Source organism: Grus americana, chromosome 3, assembly GCF_028858705.1.
Source record: "Grus americana isolate bGruAme1 chromosome 3, bGruAme1.mat, whole genome shotgun sequence".
Lineage (NCBI taxonomy): Eukaryota > Metazoa > Chordata > Aves > Gruiformes > Gruidae > Grus > Grus americana.
In genome coordinates, this window is record NC_072854.1 from 29,362,666 (window position 1) to 29,390,394 (window position 27,729).

Here is a 27,729-nt window from a genome sequence, read left to right on the forward strand (position 1 = left end):
CTTCCATGTGGGCATATCCAAAATTGTCTTTAACTAAACCTAATAATGAGGTTGCATCTGAAGTTGATAATGTCCTTCTGTGACAAAAGTTATTCTTCTATACTGTCAGTGAACTGAAAAAGGCCGTTGGGTTCCACTAATGAACTATTAATCCAGGAATAAGAATTCCTTTATTACTTATTCTTACTTTCTGGATTTAATATTGAAGGTTTTTTTCATAGTTGCAGTTTGACCGGCCAGCCTTTTTTTTTTTTTTTTAATTAATTTCAAATTGAATATGTTTCTGATTAGTAGTAATTTTCAGTGAATGTGCTTTAAGAACTCCATATATCTGAGTGAAACAGGAACAATTACCTTTGTTGCCTGAAGTTTTTATAGTTAGTATTCATTTGTATCTAAGAAGAGCCCTTATGAGTTTTATTGATTTATTGTATCATATTTGAAAAACAAATAGATAAAATTCCTTTACTGAGCAGCTATAGTAACTGCATCAATGTGGCCTATTAAAAGAAGTAATGCTAGGTTTGCTCTGCCTGCTTGATGAGAATTACCTGATTGAAGGGGCATTCCAACTTAGTTCCTTGTGGTGGGTTTTTTTAATCCTTTTTTTCTTAGAAATGTCTCTTTACCATTTGTGCCTCTATAATAGTGTTTAATTTTATAGAGTTTGCATTTCCTTAGTTTTTATCATCTCATATACATGGTATATATACATTTTTATCATCTCATATACATTCATGGTAGAAATACATTGGTAGCGTGTATTTCAATGAATTGTTTAAATTCAGAAAGGCTCCTTCACGATATGAAAATGCTTCTGTGGATATTTTTACAGCAAAACATGCATATTGGGGGTTTAAACCGCTTTATCTGTTAAAAATTCAGATTTGAGTTGAACTCTTCTTGTTTTCTTTGTATTTTTGCTAACATTTTAAACATTCTGTAGATTTTCTTGTTCTGAATGTCTTGTTAAAGTTCAGAAAGTCTTGATTTTTAATACTATAGACATACCATAGTAGACATACTAGTAGACATACTATGCATTGATATAGGATTAAATGGAGCAAACCAATTTTGGATCACCAGCTGAGGTCGGATTGAAAGAGTCCATGAGTTGCCACAGATGGTGATTACGGGTATCCTCGACTTTGTAATGTCAGTCTTGTGATGTTTTTTGGTTTTAGTTTTTTTGGTGGGTTTTTTGGATATGTCTGTGTCATTAAACTGTTGACAAAACCAGCAGTTTCAGTGGGAAAAGATCAGAGGCACTAAATATAGAAAGGTATTTAGTACATAAACACAAAATTTTTGTATATAAAATGTGACTGAGACATAGTAGTGGAGTGAGGAAGCTTCCAGTATTGAGCCTTGTGCTTAATAATAGAATACCTAAGACTGTCAGTCCAGCACTTTATCATCACTATTCTAAAAAATGAAGCTTTAATTTGTCCAAATTACTTTTATTTTGTAGTTGTATGCTGCAAATAAGAACTCTTAAACATTTCAGATTCACTTGATGTCACTCAGATACAAGAGGAAGCAAAACTCCTATCTCAAGTGGCTTGGCATTTTTGTACTTGTTTAATTATTGGTTCAAGAACAAGGAAATATTTTCAGTATAGTGCAAAAAAAAAAGCTTAACATGATAAATTTCACTTTTATCACTTGGAAAAAACATCAAAACTGTCAAAACTGACTATAGTGATAAGGTTTTTTCATTTACTTTGTGGATTGCTTTTCAAGGAATTTTTGTTTCCCTTTTGTAATAGGCTGGGCAGCCTGTTTCCTTTCTTTCCTCTATTCATTGTATAGGGAAAAAGGAGAAAGTGCAATACACAAATATTGTCAAATGACAGTAAATTCAAAAAATGTCAAAGGCAGAGCTTAGATCTGAGACAACATTTGTGTTTATATCCTGTTCTACGGTTATTTAAACATTGGAATGGTACAAGTTACAAAATTGTAGAAAAAGAAGTTGAACTGAATTTGCAGCCCCAAGTTGGGAAATAATGTGCATAAGAGCTTTGCAGTACGTCACGTTAATGAACCCCATTTAGAATTCAAGCTGCAAAATAGTAATCACTTGAACTTTCTGTATTCCCTACAATAAATGCAAAGCCACTAACATTGTTAATATAATACTAAGCTTGGAAAATTTATTCAGGTTGAAGATAATGTCTGGAGATCGTTTCATCAGCATTGTTTGTGTACAGAATCCCCAAAGGGGGGAAGCTTTCACAGCCCCAGAGTAATCTTAACTGTACCTGCTAGAAGAAGAGTAGGAGGATGGTACTTAAATGTTGTTTTATTTCAGAATCAGCACATGACAAATGGAGTCAATTTATATCTTTAGTAATACATACAGTAATTTACTGACCATAGTTAAAGTATGCTTACTTTGCACTGCAAATACAATGGATTTGGCTGGGAAAGGAGCATTCTTTTTTTACAAACATGTGACTTGCATGATCAAAAATTAACAAGTTACAATGTATCTTGCTTTATAAGAGGCATGCGTGTTTTTTTCCTCTTAACAGATTCTCATTCTTTGGCACCTGAGCTTTGAACAGTGACTATTCATGCTCTATTTTCCACTGTCTTGATGCTTATAAAGTGGAACCAACATAGCTGTTTGGTATCTTATATCTTCATTACCCAGAGCGTGGGTGGTCAGTGTTTGATATTAGGACTAATTGTTTCAGTCGGTTTGCTTGATGTGTTGATTCCCATTCAGAGATTTACTTCTGCAACATAACTAAAAAATAATTGTTCTTTCATATGAAAACAAAACCATGTTTCTGGGCAAGACAGATAATCATGATGTAACTTTTTGTACTTGGTAATTTTCAGCACATCTGAAACAGGTTTGGGTTTTTTCAGTGCAAAGTTTGAATGATTGTTTTTACTCATACTATTGCTTCGAGCTTGTTTGACTTTGCCATTGTGTTCCCATATTGCTGTCAGATGTTTTCTTATCAGCTAATTACATAAATCATACACATGAAATTTCATTCATCCATCTATAGATGAAATGTGTATGTGTATGAATATGCTTATCACACAGAAAAATGTTACAGACTGAAGTTAACTACATCAACTTCTTAATGAGTTCAAGTGAAGTTGAAAATATTAAGCTTTTTCACAAACAACAGTTATTTTTCCTGAAGACAGATCAAAGAGTTTTAAAGATAGTTGAAGAAAAAAAAAAATAATTTCTTGACATAGAGCTAGATGATAGCTCTGCCGACATTGAGAAGTCTGCTGATGTAAGATTTCTTCTTGTAAGCATCATATGCATCCTTCTGGTTCAAGGCCAGGTTGGATGGGGCTTTGAGCAACCTGGTCTAGTGGAGGGTGTCCTTGCCCATAGCAGGAGGGTTGGAACTAGATGATCTTTGAGGTCCCTTCCAACCCAAACCATTCTATGAGTCTATGATCATAAATTTCTCCAGTTTTCACTGTAGATGTTCAAGTTCTTTGCAGGCTGGAGAGCTGAACTCATTCTATTCTTGTACAGGTAGACAAAACCTAACTGGTGTCTTGCAAACTGTCTCACTTGTCTTCACTCTGTTCTTTAATTGAAGAAGTTCCACCAATTTCTGATTAATAATTAATAGTACATAACTTGAGATACTCTGTTTTCTAGAAAGCATTATATCATGAAGGAAGTTTGTAACTTTAATTTGTTGCTGGTGACTTCTTCTTTTGATTTCTACAATTCTAGTAAGGTTTTTTTAATAGGCTGCGGGAGTTTAGATGTTCTCTGTTGTTGTTATGTGGTTATTTTTTTGTTTGTTTTGTTGTTGAGATTTGATCATGCAGTTTGTATGGTCAGGCATAAACTGGTCTTCTCAGGGCTCACAGAAAAATTAAGTGATGCAGGACCAGAGTTTTACTTAGTCATCTTTTTCCCCACATTTCAGCTCTGCTTTATTATAGAGGAAAAATTAATAATATTGTAAAAGGCAATTAATGGGAAAGTGCAGGAGTTGGTTTAGCAAAGATAGTGTTCCTGATCTCTTTCATACATATCGTCACTAAAAAGTTATGCATAACTGTAATACAGAAAATTACTTTGGCTGATGGATGAAATTTTAAAAATATCTGAAAACATTTTTTCTATAGTAAAGTTTATTATTAGGATACTTGTTTTTTGAAAATAGCGCTAATATTTCAGTAAACTATTTTGGAAGCAGGTGATCGTATAATTTGCACAGGTAATACAAAAGAGAATGATTGAGGAAGGAGATTAAGTCTCCAGACTTATAACCATCCTTAAGTTACACCTTTTTTTTTAAAGGGTGGATGCATATACAGCAAATGAATCATTGTTGTGACAACATTCTTCACAAGAAACAGTAATTAGAATAATTATGATGCCTTAGTTCTAGTACGTTTGTTGAATAGTATGAATATGTTAAACTGCAGATTATGCAAGTTGTCATAAATTTACAGTCACAGATGATGCATTTAAGTTTTCTGCCTGTTACTGCTTGCTTCCACACGAAAAGCCTTGCAACATTAAAAGCGATCATCCATGTCCACCCACAGCTGTAGAAAAACTGAATGACAGTATAAACAAAATAGCATTGTAATATTTAATTAATGAATAGAAAGACTCAAATGTGTTTTTATTTCAGAGCTGTATCATTGTATTAGATTTTTGTATGGATTATATTACTATGCTGCAGTATTGATGGGATTATTATTAATATTGGTACCATTTGGGAATCAGGCAAATGGATAGCATGAGTTGTCTAAAATACATAGTTTTATAAAGTATGTGTATATATATGCAGTTTATAAAACATACCATCCTGTTCCCGCAAGGTGCAACGTGCTCCACTGGTAATGGAGCTTCCCTTTAGATAATTATTTATTTTTACAGATTTGAGATTAATGTTATGAGATGTATTGTACGCATTTTTTCAGGGTTTTGGGAAGTTCAGTGATTTTGGTTTTCTTGTTTTGTTGTTGGGCAAGTTTCATGCATTCACATTTAGTTCAAAGAGCTTAGGGTTGCTGGTCTCTGTGCTAGCTTCTTTTTTGGAGAGGTTCGTGTAACATGAAAACCAAAGAAAATTACGCCTTTAAGGAAAAAAAATGTTATCTTACATAAAAGATGGGTTATTGAAATTTAATGCTTGGGAAATAAGTTTGCAGTGTCTTTTTCCTATGCTGCAAATTCCATGCAAAGACATCTACTGATAGTGTTTTCTTTGAAGGTAGGTTGTTCATGTTTCTAGAAGATCAAAACTTGAAAAACCATGTCACCTGTGTTAGACTTGTACAAAGAGCAAATGGGAAATGGCTCATGTGTATCTGCTCTGACACGGTAGTGCATTTTTTTTAATTTTTTTTTTAACAAACGTGTGTCACTTGAGCTTTGAATTGAGCCCGTACTACTTCATTCGTATGGAGCATGGGCTCTGGTAAAGCTGCTGTGAATATCTTCTCTACTAGTAACATCTTTATTAGCTGAAGGAAAAACAGTTGCCTCCATGCAGCATCTCTGCTCTAATGTTGATTGGACTGTAACATCAGTGCAGCTGAGACATGGTTGTAATGTTAATACGAATTTACAACAGATTTTATAGAAGATTGGTGAATAGCGCTATTAAGCGGGGGCGGGAATACAGATGTGGGACATGCTTTAATTACGTCCTTAAAAAGTGCATGAGCAGTGGTTTTACTCCTCTTGAGTTCGGTGTTGAGGTGGTGTTTTGAATAGTTTGTTTTCCTTTTTTCCGGTTAAGATTTCAGTCTTTTTGCAGTGTTTTCCCTATGTTATATACCACAAATGCAGAGGACTAAAGAGAGGCAATTATTTCTGAAGTAAATTATTTTCTGTGGCAATGCACCTCACATTAATCTTAAAATACTGATTACTGGCCCACGCTGAACTATTCTGACAGTTCCCAATTTTTGTCTTTTATTTTACTCATAAGTATAGCTTTACATCAAGCAATTGTTTTATGAATAAGATGTTTTCTGCCCATTTTACTTGTAAAATCTTATTTCACAGTAATGGAGTTCTCTGGAAACTTGCCTTTGTTATGTAAATTGAATGTATGTAAATTAATTTTAAAACATGGCCTGTATATTTTGAAAATAAATCATCCTAGCCTGAGTTTTTCATCTAACAGATGAATTTAATTTACTACAAACAGCCCACCAAAGAAAGTCTCCCAGTCTGAAGAGACATTGTGGAAGGTTTGCATTAATTATTGTCTCTTTTTATGTACCATCTATTACTTTCTGATTTTAAGGTGCACCTTTTCATGCTGATGTGCGGACTACCAAGAGGATTCTTTAAAAGGAGTGAAACAATAACATACTGTATGCAAAGGTCCCAATGAACTATACTACTGTTGGCTGTCACCTGACAGCTCTTTTTAGATTTTTCTTAAACAAAATTTTGTTTTTATATTAAAATCCAGTGAAAGCAATTCTGTTATTGACTCTGACATGATTTAATATTTTAAAACACATTTTTCTTTCTCTTTCAGCTTTACATCTTCCAATCCAGCCTTACAACATGGGTAAAACTCCTGCACTTCCAATGTGAAGCAATCTACAGTCAGAAACTTTGGTGTTTTAATAGTCCAAGATATCAGTACCTCTTCAGTCACAACTGACAGCTGTGCAAGAGGACATCCTTGATCCTTCGAGCCAGGCTTCTGTTTTCCTTGACTCCTCTTTTTAGTCTCTGAGCATTGCCCGTTACCCAATTATAATGGCTGTTACAAATCATAATTGTGTTTTGTGTTCAGATGAGTGAAACAGATGTAAAAGTGGGCTTATGGTAAAAAGGATTATTTACATTACTGATACCGAAATCAACATATTCTCTCTCAGCTGCAGAAGTCAGTCTTACAGTTGACCAGTGTGAAAATACTAGCAGAAATAGTGATTTTTTTTTTTTTTTTTTAAGGCAGGCAGCACCAGTGGTTTTATTACCATTTTGTATAACTAGGTTTAAGCAAGACAATTGTAAACACTACATTCTGTTTTATAGTACAGACTTCATGGACATTTCCAGATTCTCTTTGTAGCCTTAGTTTCTGAATTCTGAAGTTTTTATCATGTGTATTTAAATATAGTGTAATTGAAACTTTATTGTGAAGACTGGAATGAAGCCAAGTGGATATTCCATCTTCAGTAGTTTGCTTAAGATGGCTGGAATAAGAATGACATCTGTCTGTCTTGGTGTATATTCATAGCAAAGAATGATCTGTTTCTGAGCCAAATACGTTACAGGGTGGTTTTTTTTTTTTTTAAATTTTTTTTTTTTATAGACCTGAAAATAAAGATGTAAGACTGGATGCCTATCTGGTGCTTCACTCATCATACATTATCCCTATTGCCCACTTTCTATGTGTGAGCAAGATGAAAAATTCCACATGCTGTGAAGTTAAAGTTGAAGATGTGCAGCATCTTGTGTATTCTAGTCTCCGGAGTTCATCTCTGCTTTTTCTCAAATTTTGTCTGTTTTCCAGATAACCAGAATTTTGGTTTGGTTGCTAAAGGTTGCAATCTGCCTTGCTCATTTAACAAATTAGTCTCCAATGCCTGAATTTCCAATCAGGGGAAAAAAATGCATATATTTCTAATAAAAATTCAAGTAGTAGTTGTGACTTCAAGACGATGTATTCTTGGTTTCCTTCTATTTTTAACCAAAAGGCATTCATTCATTAGTACTCTAAAATATGCTTTAAGCAAGAAGCACTTGACTGTATGCTTTGATATTATTTCAGCTCTGTAGAAAATCTTGTTTGGAATTTTTGTAACCAGTTTTGGTGTTCCCAAAGCTTTACTAATATTTTCTTGCTGTGGTGTGAGATGTATGTAAAGCATCCTCTTGTGGGTCCTTGCAGTTGTGAAATAGGCACCTGCGCTGTTTCCTGCCATCATGTGTTTGGCTCTAGGCTCTCAGAAAGGAGCAATCATCTTTGCGTTAAAGTCGCATTGCTTCTCTCTTGTTTTTCGGTTGTGTTTTTGAATGCTGTGGTATTACTCTGGTAAGACCATCAGAAGCAATTGTCCCCTAATGCTTCCGTTCTTCTGTCTGTCTTCTGCTGGAACATGGATCTGAAAAAGTTGAGGTACTGACAAAACGTGAAGGAACCTCTGCCTTCCTAATTGAAACTGCTGAATAGATGGGTAGATACTGTTCGCTAGTCATGACTAATACCAAAAATGTACTTGCAGCTCAGAAAAAAGAAAATTATAAAAGAGAAAATAGTTTTCTTTGCAAACTAGATTAAAAACTGGTTTCTTCAAATCTGGCAAACAGCATCGTAGGCTAGTGAAGCTGGAAATGACCTTTTTCTCAAACTACCGGAGCTCTAAGGCCTCTCGCTCAATTTGCATCAAAATGCTATTTACTTCAGCAGAATTTAATCCTGGTTTATTTTGGGTAAGCAAGGACAGAACATAAAACCACAATATTTTCTTTTCCTTTTCTTGTATTTCAAACATCTGCTGTTAAATAGCTATTTCATCTCTTGAGATTCGTGTAGTTTCTTGAATATAGCACCTGCATCAAACCATCCGGAGTGTTCATCTACAGTTCTGGTGAATGAGAGTTCCTCTAAACATGTTCTGTAATATTTATGTGGTTTTGCAAGTAGGTAAGTCAGCAGATAGCAGATCCTAGCCTTAATAGGAACGTACACACGTTAGGAATCATTTTCCTTAGAGTCCTCTTACAAAAGAGATTTATAGGATATTAGATTAAAAAAACAGGGTTTGCAGCTCAGTGTATTTAGCTTGTTGAATATTTTGCTGAAACAACCAGCATTTCATTGAATTACTTTTTAAATTGGGTCGGTCTGCTGTGGAATTTAAACCCTAATAATTCAGTAAATTTTTCAGTATTAAAAAAAGCACTCTCACTTCTCATAATACACTTGCAGTCTTTCTAGATCTTCTTTAGCCAATTTATATCATAGTAAATATATTTAATGTATTTTATGTATGAAACAAAAAAGATACAAAAGGAGAAAGAATGTGAATGGATAATGCAAGAGATCTTCCTACATCATTCAAAAGCAGATCTTTAGTAATGATGCTAGATTCATTATTAAAAGATTGTAAAAAAAAAAAATTACTACCAGTTAAGTCTCCTGAAATAGATTTATGGAGGCGTTTAACTTAACTTAGAAATTCCCCATCCTTCCAAAATAGTTCCACTGGAAATTGTACCTTTCAGTGCAGTTAGGTACTAGTGATGCCTAATGAAGTTTTCAAAATGTTTCTGCAAAGTAGTCAGAAATTACGGTTTTATTTTAGACCAAGTGATCCTTGCAACACTTAAAATACTATCTGTACCTAAAGTTACTTTCAAATAATGAAACAGTTTAAGTGACACAGATGAAAAGTGTCCTTTAAATGATACAAATTTAGTGTTTGAAACAGTCTTTAAATAACTAGTAGCTCTGAATAAAATAGCTGAGGAACACAAAAGTGGCATGTACCTTATTTAAAACTAGCCAGTCAGTCAATGTGAGCTGGCCAGGTGTAGTTGGAAGCCAAACTCCTGTCCCCAGATAAGTCAGTAATAATGGTCTAAGGAATGTGATCTAAAATACCAGCTTCTTTGGAATATCTTGATGTTTCTGTGCTGATCATATTTGTCAAAACTCAGATATCTCTTACTGCTATGGAAGATTGCAGTTGATACATTCCTTCTGTAAGGATGATGATCATATTTGAAGGAAAGCAAGGATAATACAGACTTGCAAGAAAACTTTCTTTTCAAGTCTTTCAGGTCTTTTCAAACAAACATTTACTGGATTTGAGAGTTATGGATTTCTGCACCCCCCATCAATTTAATTTTAACAATCTGAAAAAATCCTATTGGTAGGATTTGGGGGCAGATTACAAAAAACATAATGAGGTTATGATATTCTCTTGGACTATTGCAAAAGGCAAAAAGGCAAAAAACCTGTTTCTCGGGAAGATCGTACCATGTCGTAAGGCTGGAGATGGATGTAAAGCTACCAAGAAAATCACTTACCAGGTAAGAAGGAATCGTTGAGACACACAAATCAAAACAAGTATGGTACATTGTGATTATGTTGCTGTATATTCTGTCGTAGTCTATGCACTGACTTATGTCTTCTTTTGTTTTCAGATTTATGGTAGGCTGTGGTAGATGTGATGATTGGTTTCATGGTGATTGTGTTGGACTGAGTCTTTATCAAGCGCAGCAGATGGGTGAAGAAGATAAAGAATATGTGTGTGTGAAATGCTGTGCTGAAGAAGACAAAAAAATGGAGTGTTTTGATCAAAGTGTGCCAGATTCTCAAGTGAAACTGGAAACTCATAGAGAAGAAAAAGCACTTGAGTGTGAGAAACCGGGGATGTCGAAGCAAACACCTACTTGTAACCTAAATGTAACAGCTGAAAAAAACAAGCAAACAGAGGACACTGGAAAGCACAAAGTCAAAATCTTCAGACGGGTGAGTCTTCGTGTTTAAAATGCTGTTAATTACTGGGGGCAGAAGGAGTTTCCTCCTAACCCCCAGCCATTTAAAATACCAGGTTTCAAACATTTTTGAGAATCTCATTTAAAACTTTTCCATTTTTATTTTGAGTTACTTCATTTTCTAGCTTGCTTGACTCGTGAGATGATATTGCTAAACTCCTCATATATTGAGCAGGGTTATGTGCATGTCACATGCGTGTCTTTTTATACACCTATACATATGGTATATATAGAGATGGTGAAGAACTTTGTGCATTTTTCTTTTGGATTTCTAAACACTTTTACAGGACATCCGTCAATTTGTTGTATGACAAAAAACTGCAGAACTTTTAAATAGCTGTAAAACAACATGAAAACAGTATTTTAGTTTTGGTTTAATTTCAGATTGGATGTAGGAGAAAATGCCTATCACTTCAATTAGGGCCGTTCTGCTTTCTTTGTGTCTTATTTTACTCACCAAAGGATAATTGGCAAGAGCAGTGAGATGTTTTTGCTACAATTCTTTGGAGTCTTTTAGTTTATAGTGTCATATTTGTCATATCATGAGTAATCCTTTTTGTCTTATTTCTGAATAGCAGTATTGTAATTCTGTCACGTAAGCTATTCTGTTTAATTTTGGTTTACATGTGTTTTCTGAGTGACTTCCTGTGGATATATGGCTAAAACTGGTTAAGGGATGTTCATTGGTATCCCTGACCTTTTAAAATAGCTGCAAACAGTAGTTTTCAGCATAGAGCTTAACTGCAAACTGCCCATGATATGTCTTCAGCCAATATTTCAAAGAGATTGTTAAGCAATACTTGACAGTGATTTGGAATATTGTTCAGTAACTTTTTAGAAAGTATTATATGATGGTGCATACTTCCAGGGAATTCATTATGCAGTACACTTAAAAATGGGAAGAATGTGTGGTAGTTACACAGTGGTTCATTGTAGCATTCAGTAGTGTGCTAATGCGTAAACGTTTATTTCAGGAATCTGGTGATGGGAAGAACTTGTCTGAGTCCAGAGACTCAGATAATAAAAAAGGGCAACATGTTCCTGCTCGAAAAGGATCACAAACTGCTGTAACTCCTCGGCGGTCCCCTGAAGATAAAAATGAAAAAATAAGTAAAGAATCCCTTAATGTGGTTGAAAGGTCCACGAAATCAGGTAGTGAGGTTTGGCGAAGTACTCTACGCTGTAATTCACACATACATACAGTGAAGGTTGATGGCTTCTTTATAGTATCAGTTTTTCAAACCACATTTTGTAGTGCAGGTGATGGTGATCTGAAGAGCTGTTTGTTCCTGTGATGTTTATGATCTTTGTTTCTCATTTATTTTAAAGTTTTATTTAGCAGGTAAGTGTTTCCTGTTTGAATAGTAGAGGGTGCTCACATAATCAAGAATGGGAGAAAAAGTACACAAAGACATCTCTGTATTAAACTTTTTCACGTTGCAGAAAATGTTGAAATATTCGTCCATAAAATACTATGACATAATTAATGTACACAGAAGTGTTTTAATTGCCATATAAATTACACTTTGACTTAACTGATGTCTTTTGCACAAACTGACAAATAATCAGATCAACTCATTTCAAAGGGAAACATATTGCATGCTGAGCCATCTGATTTTCATTTGAATTTTATTTGAAGGATTGAAGGGACATATTTCCCCTCCCAGCAACCTCCATCCCCTCCCCACCTCCTTTCCAGGAAGCATTAGTCTTTTAAGATCATGTCATTAGGGACTAAAATCTCAGCAGCAAAGGTAATGAGATTTTTCTGTGAGACCTGTGTCTTTAAGTAGTAAACTCGAGCTTTGAATTCTTGTCTGAAAAAAAAAAAAAAATCTCGTCTTTTGCCAATGCTGATGCATTCTAGAAACTCTTTTTGGTGGAAGAAAACAGTTGAAAATGTCAAGGTTAAACATAAATCTAAATGTAAGTATTTTATACCGAATGGTATCTTTTAGACTTCAAGTAACTTGTTGTTCAATTTTGAAATTCTGAGTCACAAAATAATTTACATCCTTTTTAACTGCAAATTATGTGGAGTGAAATGAGTCTTTGGCTTCCATGAAATAATTGAATTGTTCTAAAATATTTTATTTGAAGTAGGAGATGACAAAAAGATTTTTACAGTGACAATTTCAGAATAGAAGTTAATCTTCAAAATTATTTTTAACAGAGAAGAGGCTTGGCAGTCTCATTTAGGACAATTAGCATAAAATTATTAAGGAGCACATTTGTCTTAATCTCTTAACTGCTTTGAATTATGCTTATAGTGGCATTGTTTACTGCTAATCTTGCCCATCACTTCCCTGTCATGGGTCTGTGTTTTCAGATGGTTGAAACTTTGCCAAAGCGTTGCTGGCACGTGGAGATTTTCCATTCCCCCATGACCCCCTGCTCAGGCTACATTTTTGAAAGGTTTTAGTCCAGTTCTTCATCTTCCTTTTGAGGAAGAGATGAGCACACCCCCACCCCCCAAAAAAAAGGGCAAATAAAAGCATTATTAGAGCTGCTTTACTTGAGAAGCCTAGCACATCAATAGTTTAGATCGCAGCGCGGAGTGGCAAACAGCTGTCTTGGGTCTGTACTACCTTGCTGGTGGGGAAGGGGAAATCAGTAATATTGATCATAGTCGCATTAACGAAGGAGTTGATCCAACCACACGGTCTGCCCAATGGAAAAGAAAATGTCTTTTTTTTGCTACTTTGAAAATGTAGTTAATTTGCTTCTGGTATTAATGCACTTTAAGTTGCACTCAATAGGTGAAAGTAATAATAAAGAAATACTACTTTTTACTGTCAAACTTTCACGTTAGATCTTTATCAGTTCAGTTTGTTTCTTTTTTTCAAAGTAGAAAGTGAATAAATTAATATTATTTCCAATTGCTGTCATAAATAGAAGGCTATTGCTCTAAATCAGTGGCATGCTCACATGCTGAGACAAATGAGCTTTCAGTTTGCACTCTGAAAATTAAAGTTCGAACTAATTCGGGTTTTTTGCTTTAATGAATTTAATTTGATTAGAAATTTCCATTATTTGTATTATTTATGACCCAAAACTTATAATGGCTTTAAGACCATCTGTTACCTGAATCAGAAAATGAGATTATTATAATTGAAATAATTTTGATGGCTAACAGATAGAGAAATTCTAAGTTTAATGAAAAATGCTATTATAAAGTAGAGTCTAATATGCTCATAATAAGTGCTTCCCAGTATGTTATTTCTCAGTTTACTTATTGAAAAATTAATCTGTGCTTTTACAAAAACTCATAGTCAAAAATCCTACTTAAGATCAAGCTAATGAGCATCGGCCATCTTTGTTCAGTGTAGAAGAAAATACTTTAAGTCAAAGGGCAAAAGTCCTGTTTGTTTCTGCTGTATAAGTTTTTTTCTGGATTAATTTAGGTAATACAAAATCCAAACCAAATAAGAAAAAAAAAAAAAAAACCAAGCCACCACCCTGTGAATCCCCTCCTTCTCCTTGAAGGTCAATTCTTAGCAGTTTAAAAATAAAAATTCATGACATCTAGCAGCAGTAAAAGTTTATAGCATTGGCTTGAGTAGCTTACAATCTTTAACTCTATGTATTTTGATAGGTGTTCATGAGAAACAAGAAATTAAGAAAAAGAAAAATGAGAAAGGATCTATTAGTGCAACACACCTGCCAGCTGTGCCAGCTTCCAAACCTTCTGCTGATCAGATAAGACAAAGTGTCAAGCAGTCTCTTAAGGAAATTCTGATGAAAAGGTAAAGATATATTCCTAAATGAAATTATTAATTTATGTTTGTAATTCTTTTCTTTCGGAAGGCAAAGAAAAAAATGTTAATAATTTGGAAGCATTTAGTAATTTTTGCCCTTGTGTTCTCTCACAGATTGACAGACTCCAGTTTAAAGATTCCTGAGGAGAGAGCAGCAAAAGTTGCCACAAGGATTGAGAGAGAGCTGTTTTCTTTTTTTCGGGACACTGACTCAAAGTATAAGAACAAATACAGAAGTTTAATGTTCAATCTGAAAGATCCTAAAAATAACGTATGTATTGTTTGTCTGTTGTGCCTTACAGAAATCCTTTATTTGCTGTAGATTAAAGGAGCAGTCTTCTATGTAGATACATTATTAATCCTTTCACAATATATCCTGTTTGTTATTTTTTCTGTAGATTTCCTCATCTCTTTGATGTTGTTTGTCCTTTTGCGCACTCAATGTTCTCTGTGTTCTTTTTATCTTGTTCTCCATCATTAATTCTTCAACTCCTTGCTCCCAGTGCACTTTTTATAGTGAGGTTTCAAAGCGTAGTGGATATAGCTTGTCTAGTTTAAACATTTGTCTTTACCACTGATCTGTTGTTTGGGTGTCCCTGTCACCCCCCATAACTTTTTCCTGTCACCCCCCATAACTCTTTCCTGCTTACTGCACTTATTTGTGTTTCTGTCCAGTAGCTCATCTCACTGTGCTTTTTCATACCTGGATTTCTCAAGCTTGGTCTTCACTCTCTTTTCTGCTTTCTGTGAGCCTGTTAGTCAACATCATACTTCCTCAACATCTATCTTTTGTCCTTTTATCAGTTATTCTCATCAAGTTGCTTTGTCTATAGTATGTTACTATTATAATTAGCCAACTGTAAATTATATGAACAGGCTAACTTCTGTCACTGGCTTCTGTTTGCTCATACTGCTAAGCTATGTGGTTGTTTCTTTTTTTTACCCTAGGAATTCAGTAAATTTGGTCAAGAAGCATAGACATCCTCTTTAGTACTAACTTCTTTCTGCTGTGTAACACAGGGGATTTGCACCTTTACAAAAAAAACCTTCCAAATTACTGCTGCAATGGGCATAAACTCACTTTCTCCTTTGGAACAACAGTTAATTGTACATCTGATCATTAAGGGTATATGTAGATACATTCTGTTATGTAGAAAAAAGGAGCTCTGGAATTAAGCTTTTTATCTTACAAAATCTAGTACCGCTTTTGTATAGTGGGAGATAATGCCAAAAACACATGATCCATATAGTTGTACAGATTATGTTGTATGTTCCTTCTCTGCTTCATTTCCTGCTGCAAGCTGTTTTTATCTTGATAGCAGTAGTTAATGTTTCTTCTTTCTTCTAGATATTATTTAAGAAAGTACTGAGAGGAGAGGTTACTCCAGACCATCTAATTAAAATGAGCCCAGAAGAACTGGCTTCCAAAGAACTGGCTGCTTGGAGACAGAGAGAAAACAGACACGTGAGATTTGTCAATTTATGTTGTTTAGTTGACTGCCTAAGCATATTTAACTTCTGTTTTCAGGTTAAGTCTATATAGAAAGAACAGAATGCACGTTGCACAAAGCAACTCTGACTAATCAGGAGGATCTCTATAATTTATTTAGTATTAAAAACCCAAAGGGTTTATTAGGACAGAAGTGAAAGAAGTGTAGTGAATTCCTGAAGGGGGGGAAACCATGCATTTTCCTTTGCCATGCAGCTTTGTTGCTGCTTGCTCTTTCTTTCTTCTGTCTCAAGAATGAAGGCTTCTTTGTCCTTATTTCCAGCAAGATTTTAAAGCTCTAGCTGGAGCTTTATAGAGACCAGTTTCTTAAAAAGGAAGAGAGATCTCTTTGGACAAACCAAACCAAACTGGTGTTGTTTATAACTTCCATATTGATGGAGCATGACAATTCACCCACCAAAAAGTAAACCTGAAGCTGAAAACCTGATCTACCAGTATGAAAAGTAGTCTAAAGGGGAAAAAAACCACCAAGAACAAGGCGTAGGAAGTTCGTTAGGTTAGTTTTAGCATTACTTTTCTTGAAACAGAAATTCACACTATATTTATAGCTGTGTTGACAGTTTGGGGGCAGAAACAGGAATATAAGGAGCTATATTAATTTAATAAAAGATGCCTTTTTCTTAGATATTGCACTGATTATTAGGCAGTTAGTCTGATGATAGTTAACTGCAGCTGCTTAGAAATGTCAGGTTTACAGCATCAAGTTTTCAAGTTCACAAAATCTGGATCTGTGTTGGCAGAATCTTTGGTATTCATATGCCACTTCATAGAACTGAAAGGCATAAAAATTGGGTAGTGTTAACTGGTATGCATTTTGTGATTGGGTTTTATGATACTAGGAATTTTGGGTTATATCAGATGAATTCTGATAAAAAATCAGTGAGTAGGTACTGTAACATAGAATAGATGGGAATTCATCCTCTTGAATTCTGTGTGCTCAGAATGAAAGAATGTTCAATGATAACCAATTCAGTATAGTGAGATGCTGTTTCAGAGACTACAATTTGCATTGCAACATTAATTATTCCTTTTTTCCTTTTCTCCGCATATTGCGACTAGACCTTTTTTTATGAATCATGACAACTTTTTGCTAATTCCTATGCAAAACCACCTGTTGAATTATTTGATTATCTCAGAAATGTTTTGAGGGCCTAGGAAGTCATTAAATGTTTGTTCTGTAGCTATCTAAAGATCATCTGTTTTAGTACATCTTCATTATATTTATTTTATAAACATCAATAAAATTCTGAAAACAGACTATACGAAACGGTAGTCCACTCCTACAACTTCAAAAAAAAGCATATGCTGCTTAAAAATTACTGAAGTGTCCTAAATATTTCAGAGAAATACTTAAAAATTTGTAGATGTTGAAATGGAGTACAGCATGTAAAATAACTATCAATGTATCATTTCACTGTATCTTTCATTTTACTATTTAAGCAAAACTTTGAGACTGCTTCTATAAACCAGGCTTGAAATATCGAGGACAGCCAACACAAACCATTTCTGCTTTAAGAAGTAGAAATGTGCTTTAAGAAGCAATTTAGAAATAACAATTTGTGGGGGTTTATTTTTGCGACAGAGCAGAGCAGCAGTGCTGATCCGAATTAGCGTATCCATTACTTTAAGAATACGTTTTAATGTTTTTATTGAGGTAGAGCATTAGGCTTATGTACTCAAAAACAAGCTCTGGAAGAGTGATACAAATCTATGTATACTTATGTCCTTCATTGTCTCTATTATTATGGGAAAAGAGTTGATGCATTTTTTTTTTCTTTAGCTCTTGGAAATCAGAATTACCTATCTTTAAATTTGGTGTTGAAGGATCTGTTTAAATACAGGCCTGTAAGTACTCACTGTACTGTAGGTGAAGTTAGACCTGCTGCTTGATACTTGGAAAACAAGGATGTTTCCTTTTTTCCCCTGGAGGTTTCCTAATTGCAATCCTATTTTCTGTTGTTACGTTTGTGGATTTCCAAATTTTATTATATTGAAGTAACTTCCTGTTTTTACAGACAATTGAAATGATCGAGAAAGAACAGAGGGAAGTTGAAAGAAGACCTATCACGAAAATTACTCACAAAGGAGAAATAGAAATTGAAAGTGAAACACCAATAAAAGAACAAGAGGAAGCTATGGAAATTCAGGTAGAAAAGAAAACACAGCGTATTTAGATCATAGATAATATGGTGGTAAAGTGGTTTGTATATGATTTTGTTGTTCAGGTCTGTCATTATATGTTAGGTCTGGTTTGATTTTCATTTTTCTCTTTTCCTTACTGACTTTCACTTCTGGGCCTCGTGGTTTGTTTGGTTGGGTTGGTTTTTTTTCCAAGTCGTGTCCATGACTGTATGATGATTTTTGGCAATGGTAGAAAGTATTCTAAATCTTACTTAACAGATATTTAAGAATATCAATTCATTCTTTCAATGCATTTGTAGATTTTATGATAGCCTTTTAGGCTATACAGCTGAAGGGAGGGGTTTATGTCTGAAGGGGAGAAAATACCATAAAATATTTAAGCAATATGAATAGCAATATTAGGAATATTAACAGAGGAAAAAAAGGCTAACTGAAATGTGTTTGACTTTTTTCTTAGGAACCTAATATGAAGTTGTTTGAGAAGTCAGAAGAAGCTGAAAAAGATAAAGAAGTAAATGAATCTGCATCTCCAGACACCACAAGTCAACATAAAAATCATCTCTTCGATCTTAACTGCAAAATCTGCATAGGTAATTTTGAACGGCACGTCAAAATAAATACATAGTGCTTGTATAATGCTTTTCCGTCATAAATCTCAGTATACCTCAAGAATGTAAATAAATATTTTTTCTTTCCCTAGTTTGCTGACAGAGATGTGGAAGCAGTGATTTACTTCATAATTTACAAAAGAGACAATAGTAAAATGATAAGGTTATTGGCATAAAGCTGTTGTCTCTTTTTTTTTTTTTTAAATGAAGAGAAAGACATCCCTTTAATGGGCGTGCATGCTATTGTTGATTGCTCACTTCTATATCCTATCCCATTACAGTGCCAATGTTTATGTATAATATCATACAAATATATTTCAAATGTATAATTTCTTTATCCTATCCCACTTCAGTGGAAATATGTAGAATTTTTTGTGTGTCTTCCATGTCTTCAGAGGAAGTCCTCTTTTGTTTCTTTAGTAAAAAATTAAAAACATTGCAATTTATTGTCCGTAGGCCGAATGGCACCACCTACTGATGATCTTTCTGCAAAAAAAGTGAAAGTGTCTGTTGGAGTTGCCCGGAAGCAGTCAGACAACGAAGCAGAGAGCATTGCAGATGCGCTTTCTTCAACGTCAAGTATTTTAGCTTCAGAATTACTGGAAGATGATAAGCAAGACCCATCAAAATCGTCATTCACGCCTCTCCCAAAGTAATATAAACTGTAGAAACAGTATTTTTAAATGAAAGACATTATTAATCTTGTTAAGCTATTATGACTAAAGCCAATTTTTTTAATGGAATTTCATTAATCCATTAGTGTGCTTGAGTTGTACGCCTTCTTAGGAATGGGGTTCTCTGACTAAACGATGCTATGCATTTATATAAATAATACTACATACATTTTTGTGATTACAAATTTCTAGTTACCACACTTTCTTTTGGTGAAAAGTAAACTATGCTTTCTGGTGCAGCAAGGCCTAAAAAGGCACGTGAGTTTATATTAATAAAGTCAGAATGTAACTTCATATTGTATTTTGCTACTAAGGAATGTAGTATGTACAGTGCTGCAATGGAATGTGTGTGTTTGTGTATGTATAAAGCAAGGGAATTTGAGATTGCTCTAAACAGCATTTACGCTGATTAAACTGGGGTAGTTTCAAATCTCAAAGCAACGCTTTTCTAGAAGTAACAGTTAACAGCAACTTGTTTGATGTTTTGCCATATTTACTGTCAACTCTCTTAATTTTCTTCCACACTGTACTGTGCCACCCACTAAAGAGGGAATTGCAATTTATGAGGCTGGTTTTTCCTGGTTTGAGGAAGGAATTGCTAGAAAAACGTCAACTCCAAGTTCTTTAGAATTGACCGGAGTTTGTGCTGAACTTCTGCCTTTATCAGGAGAGTGGGATCCTTACCGAGGACAGTGGATTTTTTTTTTTTTTAATAGCTTGCTGAAGATTCAAAGAAGTCATTTCTAGTGTAGACAGAAACAAACAGGTTACTGTGGACTACTGGGCTGCTAGCTTAAAACTGCTAATAGCATGCCTAGAATATTTTGATAACATGTTGGGAAATGTTGAAATGTGGCAGTAACTTTTTTAATGACAAAACCCCCAGACTGAGAAACACTGTCCTGTGAAACTATTTAAGTTTTTCAGTTTATTCCTTGAAGCTGCTTTATTGACAAAACTGAGGCTTTTTGTGAAGGGGGAAAAATGCTGTTTTGTACAGGTGATGATATTGGAATTGGGAAGAGGGGCTCACAGAAGCTGTGGAAGTGATGTGTGGGTGAGAAGAAATGAGGAGCGAGCTTGTGGGGCAGGGGAAAAGAAGTGGGACGCAGGTTTTCAGGTGGTGGACAGACAGTGTTGCAACAAAATGTCGGGGCAAGGAAAGCCGGGTGAGGGTAGGCCAGCAGGCAGTATGTTGTCTTCTCCCCCTCCCCTGGCGGAAGGGAAGGGTCTTACTGGGTCTGTAGCACCTGTGTGTTTGTGTGTCCTCTCCAGTAGCACTTAATATCTCTCGGACTAAGTAGCTTCTCCATCTCAAAAGATATGGTAGTGAACTAATGTGCTGCTTATCTGATGGTCCTTCATGTAACATATATCCACTCCACTGGAAGGTGAGAAACATGTTGTCTGCCGATCTCTTTTTGTTGACCCTCAAGTATACTTCACCAAAAAAGAAAATTCTTAATGACACATAATTTATTTTACAAAGAAAGATTATGATTTACATGATATATCATGTTATAAACAAAGTGGTTTTTTGTTATTTTTTAGGTCAGAAACACCTGGTACTGTGGAATGCGAAAGTCTTTTTCTGGCACGCCTGAATTTCATCTGGAAGGGTTTTATCAATATGCCTTCAGTGGCAAAGTTTGTTATTAAGGCTTATCCAGTGTCTGGCTCTTTTGAGTATTTAACGGAGGTATTTATATTTACTGCAAAGAATGAAAAATTCATGTATTAACTTTAGCAACTTGTTTACCTTGTAGGCTAATGATAGTATAATGATGAAAGGCAATGAAGCATGATCATTGTACTGAGTAAAGTATTTGTGGGAGGACATAGGTTAGGGTATGTATTTGTAAGTAGGGTATTTTTCAGTTTGTCCTGTGTGGATCCATGGTTCATCAGGATTCAAGTTCTTTGATATATTTTAAGATGTTTTGCTCTCATATCACTGTAAGATATTTCTTGAGGATGAGCAGCAGTATTTCCAGAGCTGGTTTTACAGAAGTTGAACTGGGGTTTTTTTGTTTATTATGGAGCATCTTCTGTGGTCTAAAGCAGCAGTGAAAGATAGGACAAATGTTGCTACTGAATGGTGGCATCCATTTTCTGAATTAGATGGGAAAATTGTAGCTCAGTTTTGAATTCAAAGCATTAAACAAGTCGATACCAGTTTTTAGAAGAGGTGTCTACTGGTGGCTTCTGTTGACAGGCTGCCCAGAGAGGTTGTGGAGTCTCCTTCTCTGGAGATATTCAAAACCCACCTGGATGCCATCCTGTGCAACCTGCTCTAGGTGATCCTGCTTTAGCAGGGGGGTTGGACTAGATGGTCTCCGGAGGTCCCTTCCAACCCCTACTGTTCTGTGATTCTGTGATATGAAATAGATACTGGGTGAAGGATTTACCACAGTTGTTAGCTTGGATTCAGACTTCTGTTGTCCTTTCTCATAGGATTTACCTGATAGTATTCAAGTAGGTGGCAGGATATCTCCTCACACTGTCTGGGAGTATGTAGAAAAAATCAAAGCTTCAGGGACCAAGGTAAGAATTTTACTTATTGAAGGCTTGCTGTTTAACATACATCCTATTCGCCCTAAAGATCTTTTCTTTTCCTGGAACATTCGTGAAATATATGAAGGTTATCTTGAATGGGATGGATGGCAGCTGGTGGCGTTTATTTTTTTTACTGTCTAACCTCAGCCTGTTATTTGCTATTTGAGAACACCTGTACTCCTTTGAGACAGTAACTCATCACCAATGTTTGGACATCACATCACAAGTGTTACTTTTTAGTTTTGGTACTGTTACAGTACGCAAAACCATTTTAGTGGTTCCGCTGGACTTGTCCCACTGTGTGTAGGTTGTCCTTGTGCTGGGGAGCCCAAAACTAGATAGTTTCCTCCAGCTGCTGTCTCACAAGTGCTGGATAGAAAGGGATAATAATTTCCCTTGGCCTGCTGGCTGCTCTGGCTCTGACACCTGGCATGCCATTGGCTTTCTTGGCATGGATACGTTGCTGGTTAGTATTCAACTTGTCCACCAGAACTCCCACGTCCTTTTAGGCTAAGCTGTTTCTCAGGCAGTCAGTTCCCAGCCTGCCCCGGTGCACAAGGTCACTCCATCTCAAGGCGCAAGATTTTGCATTTGCCCTTGCTGACCTTCGTGAAGGTCAGCCCATTTTTTTCAGCCTGCTGAGATCCCTCTGAATGGCAGCCACCCAGTAAGCATACCAACCACTACCCCAATTAGGTGCCCTGTCAGTTTTGCAGGGGGTCTCCTGTCCCATCTTCTTGGTCACTAATTAAGCCATTAAACAGCATCAGCCCCAGCATCGACTCCTGAGCTGGGCTTTGGTCATCATTCCGGGATCTGAATACTGGTCTTCCCTAGTATTCATGGATATCTCAGACACAAGAGACTACAAAACAAAGCTTTCTAGTAATGTCAGGTGTGGGGAGGGGAATAAATACTTGGAAGTTGGCATGCTTCCCTAAAACTAGTTATTTAGCTGGCTGATAAAATGTTGGCTTTTTTTGTAATTCATCTCACTGTAATTCATTTTTTATACTAAATGCTTTTTATTTGTTTTCTCCAATTTTCATTAATTATTTTTGGCCCTGTTACTGCTCCTTCTGTCTCCTCTGTTTTCCTCTGCGTTCTTGGGGAGGCTTCTCCTCCTCCTCTGAACTGTGCTTTTTAGTGAAGAGCAGTCACTAAACCAGTTAAAATTACATAGAAAAATGTATCTGACCATCTTTTTCTCTCTTTTTGTAAACAGGAAATCTGTGTAGTTCGCTTTACCCCTGTAACTGAAGAGGATCAGATATCCTACGCGTTGTTGTTTGCCTATTTCAGCAGTAGAAAACGTTATGGTGTAGCAGCCAATAACATGAAGCAAGTGAAAGATTTGTACCTCATCCCTTTAGGTTCCTCAGATAAAGTCCCACATCATCTTGTGCCTTTTGATGGGCCTGGTAAGTACAGCTTGGAGTTTGGAACTTTATTATCATAACGCTACTTAAAGAAGTTTACAACAGAAATATAAGAGAAAATTAAATTTTAAAATGCCAGCTATTCTGTTCAAATGTCATGAGTTTCCCATAGTATTCTATTAGCTTCCTTGAAGAGACATTAATTTCACATTATAAGATGATTCCGATACTAAGTATTGTTGAAAAAATTACTGTGCGTAACTTTATTTCATGTTTCCTACATTCTTCCTGTAACCCAGGTGGCTTTGTAGGTTACAATCTCAGTAAATTCAGTGATGCAAGTGAACTATGATAGTAGTCCTGCTGAGTGCCAAATAGATACTCTAAACTTTATAATAGTATATTTCATTATTTCAAATGTACTAATTCCTTTTTTTTCTCAAGTGTTCTAAACTTCCTTAAAAAAAAGGCATGGAAAGTTTAAAAAGCAGACGGGCAAGGAAGAAAGAAGGAAGAAAAGATCCTGAAATGGCTCTCAGTTGTTCTGCTTACATCTGAGTTATTTTATATCAATTTATTTTGATTATAAAAATTTGTGGCTGACTACTTGTTTTGAGATAGGGAGGGCTGAAACGAATAAAGGATGAGCTCCAACTCATAGTTTTTTTGCAAGAACCTAAAGTATACAGAACAAAATAAATAGTGAAGAGATAGCTAATAGTATACCTTGAAATGCAATGCCTTCCTGGAGTGAGGGAAGCGTTTTGGAAAGTCACTCTTGGTAACTCTCTGATTTGTGCCTCTAACACAAATTGATGAGGAGACTTTGTGGTTGCAAGTGTGCAGCTTCTTTTTTTCCCTCTTGTGCTTTGCTATCACTGTTACCAGACTGTAGCTGCATTAGACTAAAATGATGTTTAACTTCTGTGCTTTTTCTTATGTGAGTAGATGTCCTATATAACTGTCTCGTATTCTGTATTTGGAAGTTATAGCAGGTGATATAGTACTTCGTTGCAAATTAAAATTGCTTTTTTGAAGTTGTAGTTTTTACGTTAAAAATGTATTTTGGATTATTTTAAATACTGTTTGTTGTGTTTAATGGTGGAAGTTTCAAATGTCATAAAATAAATACTTTCTATAATATATTGTAAGAGGATGGGGGTTATTTTTGTTAAAATGATTGCCTTAACCATAACATAAGGAGATGATAAATTGCTGTTACAATTTTGTACAGGGATTGAAATACATCGACCAAATTTATTACTGGGATTGATAATTCGCCAGAAAATGAAGAGGCAGATCACTGCTGTTTCAAGTGTTACTAGTAGTTTTGTGGATGAAGCTTCTGAAAGTACTGTGAGTAACTTGCCGCCAGAGAAGAAAAGCAAGCCAAACAAACCTGAAGTCTCTCATCATGAGTTGGCACTAGAAGAAGAGGAGGAAAACGATTTTTTTAATTCCTTCACAACTGTGCTACACAAGCAGAGAAATAAGCCTCAGCAGTCTAATATAGAAGATGTTCCAGCAGTTATTGAACCGTTGGTGGAAAGTACCAAACATGAACCACCGAAGCCTCTCAGGTTTCTTCCTGGAGTCCTGGTTGGGTGGGAAAATCAACCTTCTACTCTGGAGCTAGCAAATAAACCATTGCCAGTGGATGATATTCTTCAAAGCCTGTTGGGTACGACAGGGCAGGTATATGAACACAGCAAGTCAGAAGTGAGTCCCAGTGAAGACATACCATTATTAAATGAACAAGCAACCTTGAAAGAAGAAAACATGGATGTTGCTGAGGTAACTACTGAAGTTAGTGAAACAAAGACTGGTTTGGATGATCTACGAGAATCCACTAACACGACTGTAACTGTGGATGCAGCAGCTCTAAGGACCTCAAGTTCTGCAAGAAGTGCTGGGTCTTTGATAGGGCTGAGTCTTAAGGGAAAACCTCCAGATGTCTCCACAGAAGCATTTTTAGCAAACTTATCTGCTCAGTCACAGAATAAGGAAACTGAAGAAAGTAAAGAAAATGACCCAAAGCGGCAGTTACCTGACAAGGATAATGTTGCACAGGAAGTTAGAAGGACCACAAATTCCAGCTTTTCTTCTTCCTCATCAAATGCAGGGAAAAAACTCAACGAGAACAACGGTAATGTAGGCTCTGCTGAAGGTACCACTGCCAATACCTCTAAATCGCCGCCATTTATTAACCTTAAGAGAGACCCACGACAGGCAGCGGGACGAAGCCAGCAGACTAATGCTTCGGAAAACAAGGAAGGAGATGTTAGCAAAAATGAAGACCGACAGAATGCTTCAGGAAGTGATCAAACGGAACCAGAGAATAAACAGTCTTCTGGAGAAATGGGCTTAAACTTGTATCAAAGTGATGCGCAAACAAATGAGGTGCAGTACAGCTCAACTGCAGCAAAAGCAGATAGCATGGGTGCATCACAGGCGGAAGATACCAAACACTCACAGGAAGATGCACTGATGCAAAACATTGAAACGGTGAACTCATTTAGAAGAGGACCAGCAGCAACTTCATCTCATTTTGAAACCGAAAACTCTTCTCGTTCTGAATTTATTTCCAAAGGCCCAAGCCCTATTACAAGTGGCAGCTTCTCATCTGTTAGACCTCCACAGCAGAATTTTCAGCATCCTAAACCTAATCCACCCGGATTTCAGTTTCAGGCTCCTGCACCTCATAACTTCCCTCCACAAAGCAACCCTATGTTTGGATTTCCTCCTCACTTACCACCTCCACTTCTTCCTCCTCCAGGCTTTGGCTTTCCTCAAAATCCAATGATGCCATGGCCACCAGTAGCTCATTTATCAGGTCAGCCACCACACTATGCCGGACCCATTGCACAAGGGCTACCAGTGGCTCACAAACAATCAAGATTTTTGGGGCCAGAAAATTTTTTTCAGAGTAAAGACAGTAGGAGACCGGAAAGACGCCACAGTGATCCTTGGGGCAGACAAGAACAGCATTTGGAGAGAGGGTTCAGTAGAGGAAAAAATGATCAACATAGACAAAGATTTTACAGTGAATCCCATCACCAAAAGAAAGACAGACATGAAAAAGAGTGGAACAACGAAAAATACTGGGAGCAAGATTCGGAAAGAAATAGACGCAGAGACAGAAATCAGGAAAAAGAGAGAGAGAGGAAGAGTAGAGAGGAGGGACAGAGAGACAAAGAAAGATTGCGATCTCCACACGGTGATAGGGCTGCAGATGGAAAAAGCCCCAGAGAGACTAGAAATCCAGAAAAAAAGACGGAGAAGCCTAAAAGCGAAGAACAGGCTCATGAAAAAGATAAGGAGAGGGAGAAAAGCAAAGAGAAGTATAGAGAACGGGAAAGTGAAAAGAATAGAGAGAGACATAGGGACCACAGTGACAGAACTAAAAGCAAAAGGTAAAAAGATGCAGGCAGTCTTTTAAAAACCTATTTAAATAAACTGTTAGAGTAATGTCGTAAAACTTTGTATAAAAAGAGAAAAAAAAAAAAGCCTGCTAGGATTGTGCCATCTTTTATATTCAGTGTTGGTGTTTTGCAGAAACAAGTCTGTGTTTTGGTACCACTCAATGTACCAATACTCATCCTTTTTTTCATTATACCAACTATCACTAGAAGTAGGAGTTTAATATTTTTAAAAATTTTACATTGCTGTATATTCAAAATTTTAAAGATTTCTTTTATTAATATGCAATAAAGGCATAGAAATTTTCTTAGCTGATGAAGTTGGCTTTAGTCAAGTCTGCGATATAGTTGCTGCCTTTGGTAATTTGTGCTCTCTTCTGTTTTAAGATGCTCTGATAATTTTAAAGGTGAATTTCGTACAATAACCTTCTTTTTAAATTGCACTGTTTTTAAAGACTAGCAAAGCCTCAGAATCCACACACGTTACAACAAAATACAATATGCTCGGTGGTGTGAAGAGTTTTGTTTTTTTAAATTATTCACTAGTACAATAAAATTATTCAAGTGTATTTCCTTAGTTTTTCAAGTATTTCCTAAGCATCTGAAGCAGTTTGTGACCAGAAATTGGAAGGCTGAGCTGCTCGAATGTTATTGCTTTAAACTGCACTCGTTTTAATAAGAAAGCATTTTTAACCTAAATTCTTGAAAATATGATTTGTAGTAGTAAATTCATTTCTCCCACCATTTTCCATGCCTCAAAAACTTGAATACCTAAGCTTGTACATTACTTTGTGTTTTGCTATCCTTTTTACTGTAAAATGTAAATATTTTAAGGGATATTTTGATTCTAAAATGATAAAACTTTCTCACATACTGTGTGTGTTTGATTTCATAGGTGTGAAACTGCAGGCTAAATGAATATAGCAGACTGAGTTAGAGAATGCCACAGTTGTTGGACACTTCGTGGCTTGGTCGTTCTGAGTTTTGGGGGGCAAAGTAGCGGGGAGAAGGGCAGAAGGGTGTTTGTACCATTGGGACTTCTAGTAAATTGATATTTTGTCGTGACTACCACCGACTGATGCAAAACAGAAAGCTGAGAGGAAAAAAAAAAGCAAACTTGGAAAACAGAAATCTCCTGCTCTTACACTACTTAAAATAGACTGGCCATTTTCTTGAGTCTGTCAGAAACAA

The 27,729-nt window shown here is 35.9% G+C and overlaps 1 protein-coding gene across 8 annotated transcripts in view; it reads left to right on the forward strand.

Annotated features, from left to right (window-relative positions):
• PHF3 (PHD finger protein 3) overlaps positions 1-27,411 on the forward strand; it is a 52,723-nt gene extending 25,312 nt beyond the window's left edge. For 7 of the 8 annotated variants that reach the window (XM_054819880.1, XM_054819883.1, XM_054819886.1 and 4 more), the window contains 12 exons: positions 10,139-10,466; positions 11,467-11,644; positions 14,088-14,238; positions 14,365-14,521; positions 15,599-15,715; positions 17,776-17,907; positions 18,360-18,492; positions 18,967-19,162; positions 20,736-20,883; positions 21,639-21,728; positions 22,966-23,161; positions 24,354-27,411. In XM_054819880.1, the coding sequence (XP_054675855.1) occupies positions 10,139-10,466; positions 11,467-11,644; positions 14,088-14,238; positions 14,365-14,521; positions 15,599-15,715; positions 17,776-17,907; positions 18,360-18,492; positions 18,967-19,162; positions 20,736-20,883; positions 21,639-21,728; positions 22,966-23,161; positions 24,354-26,536 (4,009 nt within the window). In that variant the 3' untranslated portion in view covers positions 26,537-27,411. Of the gene's footprint in view, positions 1-6,548; positions 10,025-10,138; positions 10,467-11,466; positions 11,645-14,087; positions 14,239-14,364; positions 14,522-15,598; positions 15,716-17,775; positions 17,908-18,359; positions 18,493-18,966; positions 19,163-20,735; positions 20,884-21,638; positions 21,729-22,965; positions 23,162-24,353 lie in introns of those variants that run through there. The other variant, XM_054819888.1, reaches the window with a different exon arrangement.
• The last annotated feature ends 318 nt before the right edge of the window (positions 27,412-27,729 follow it).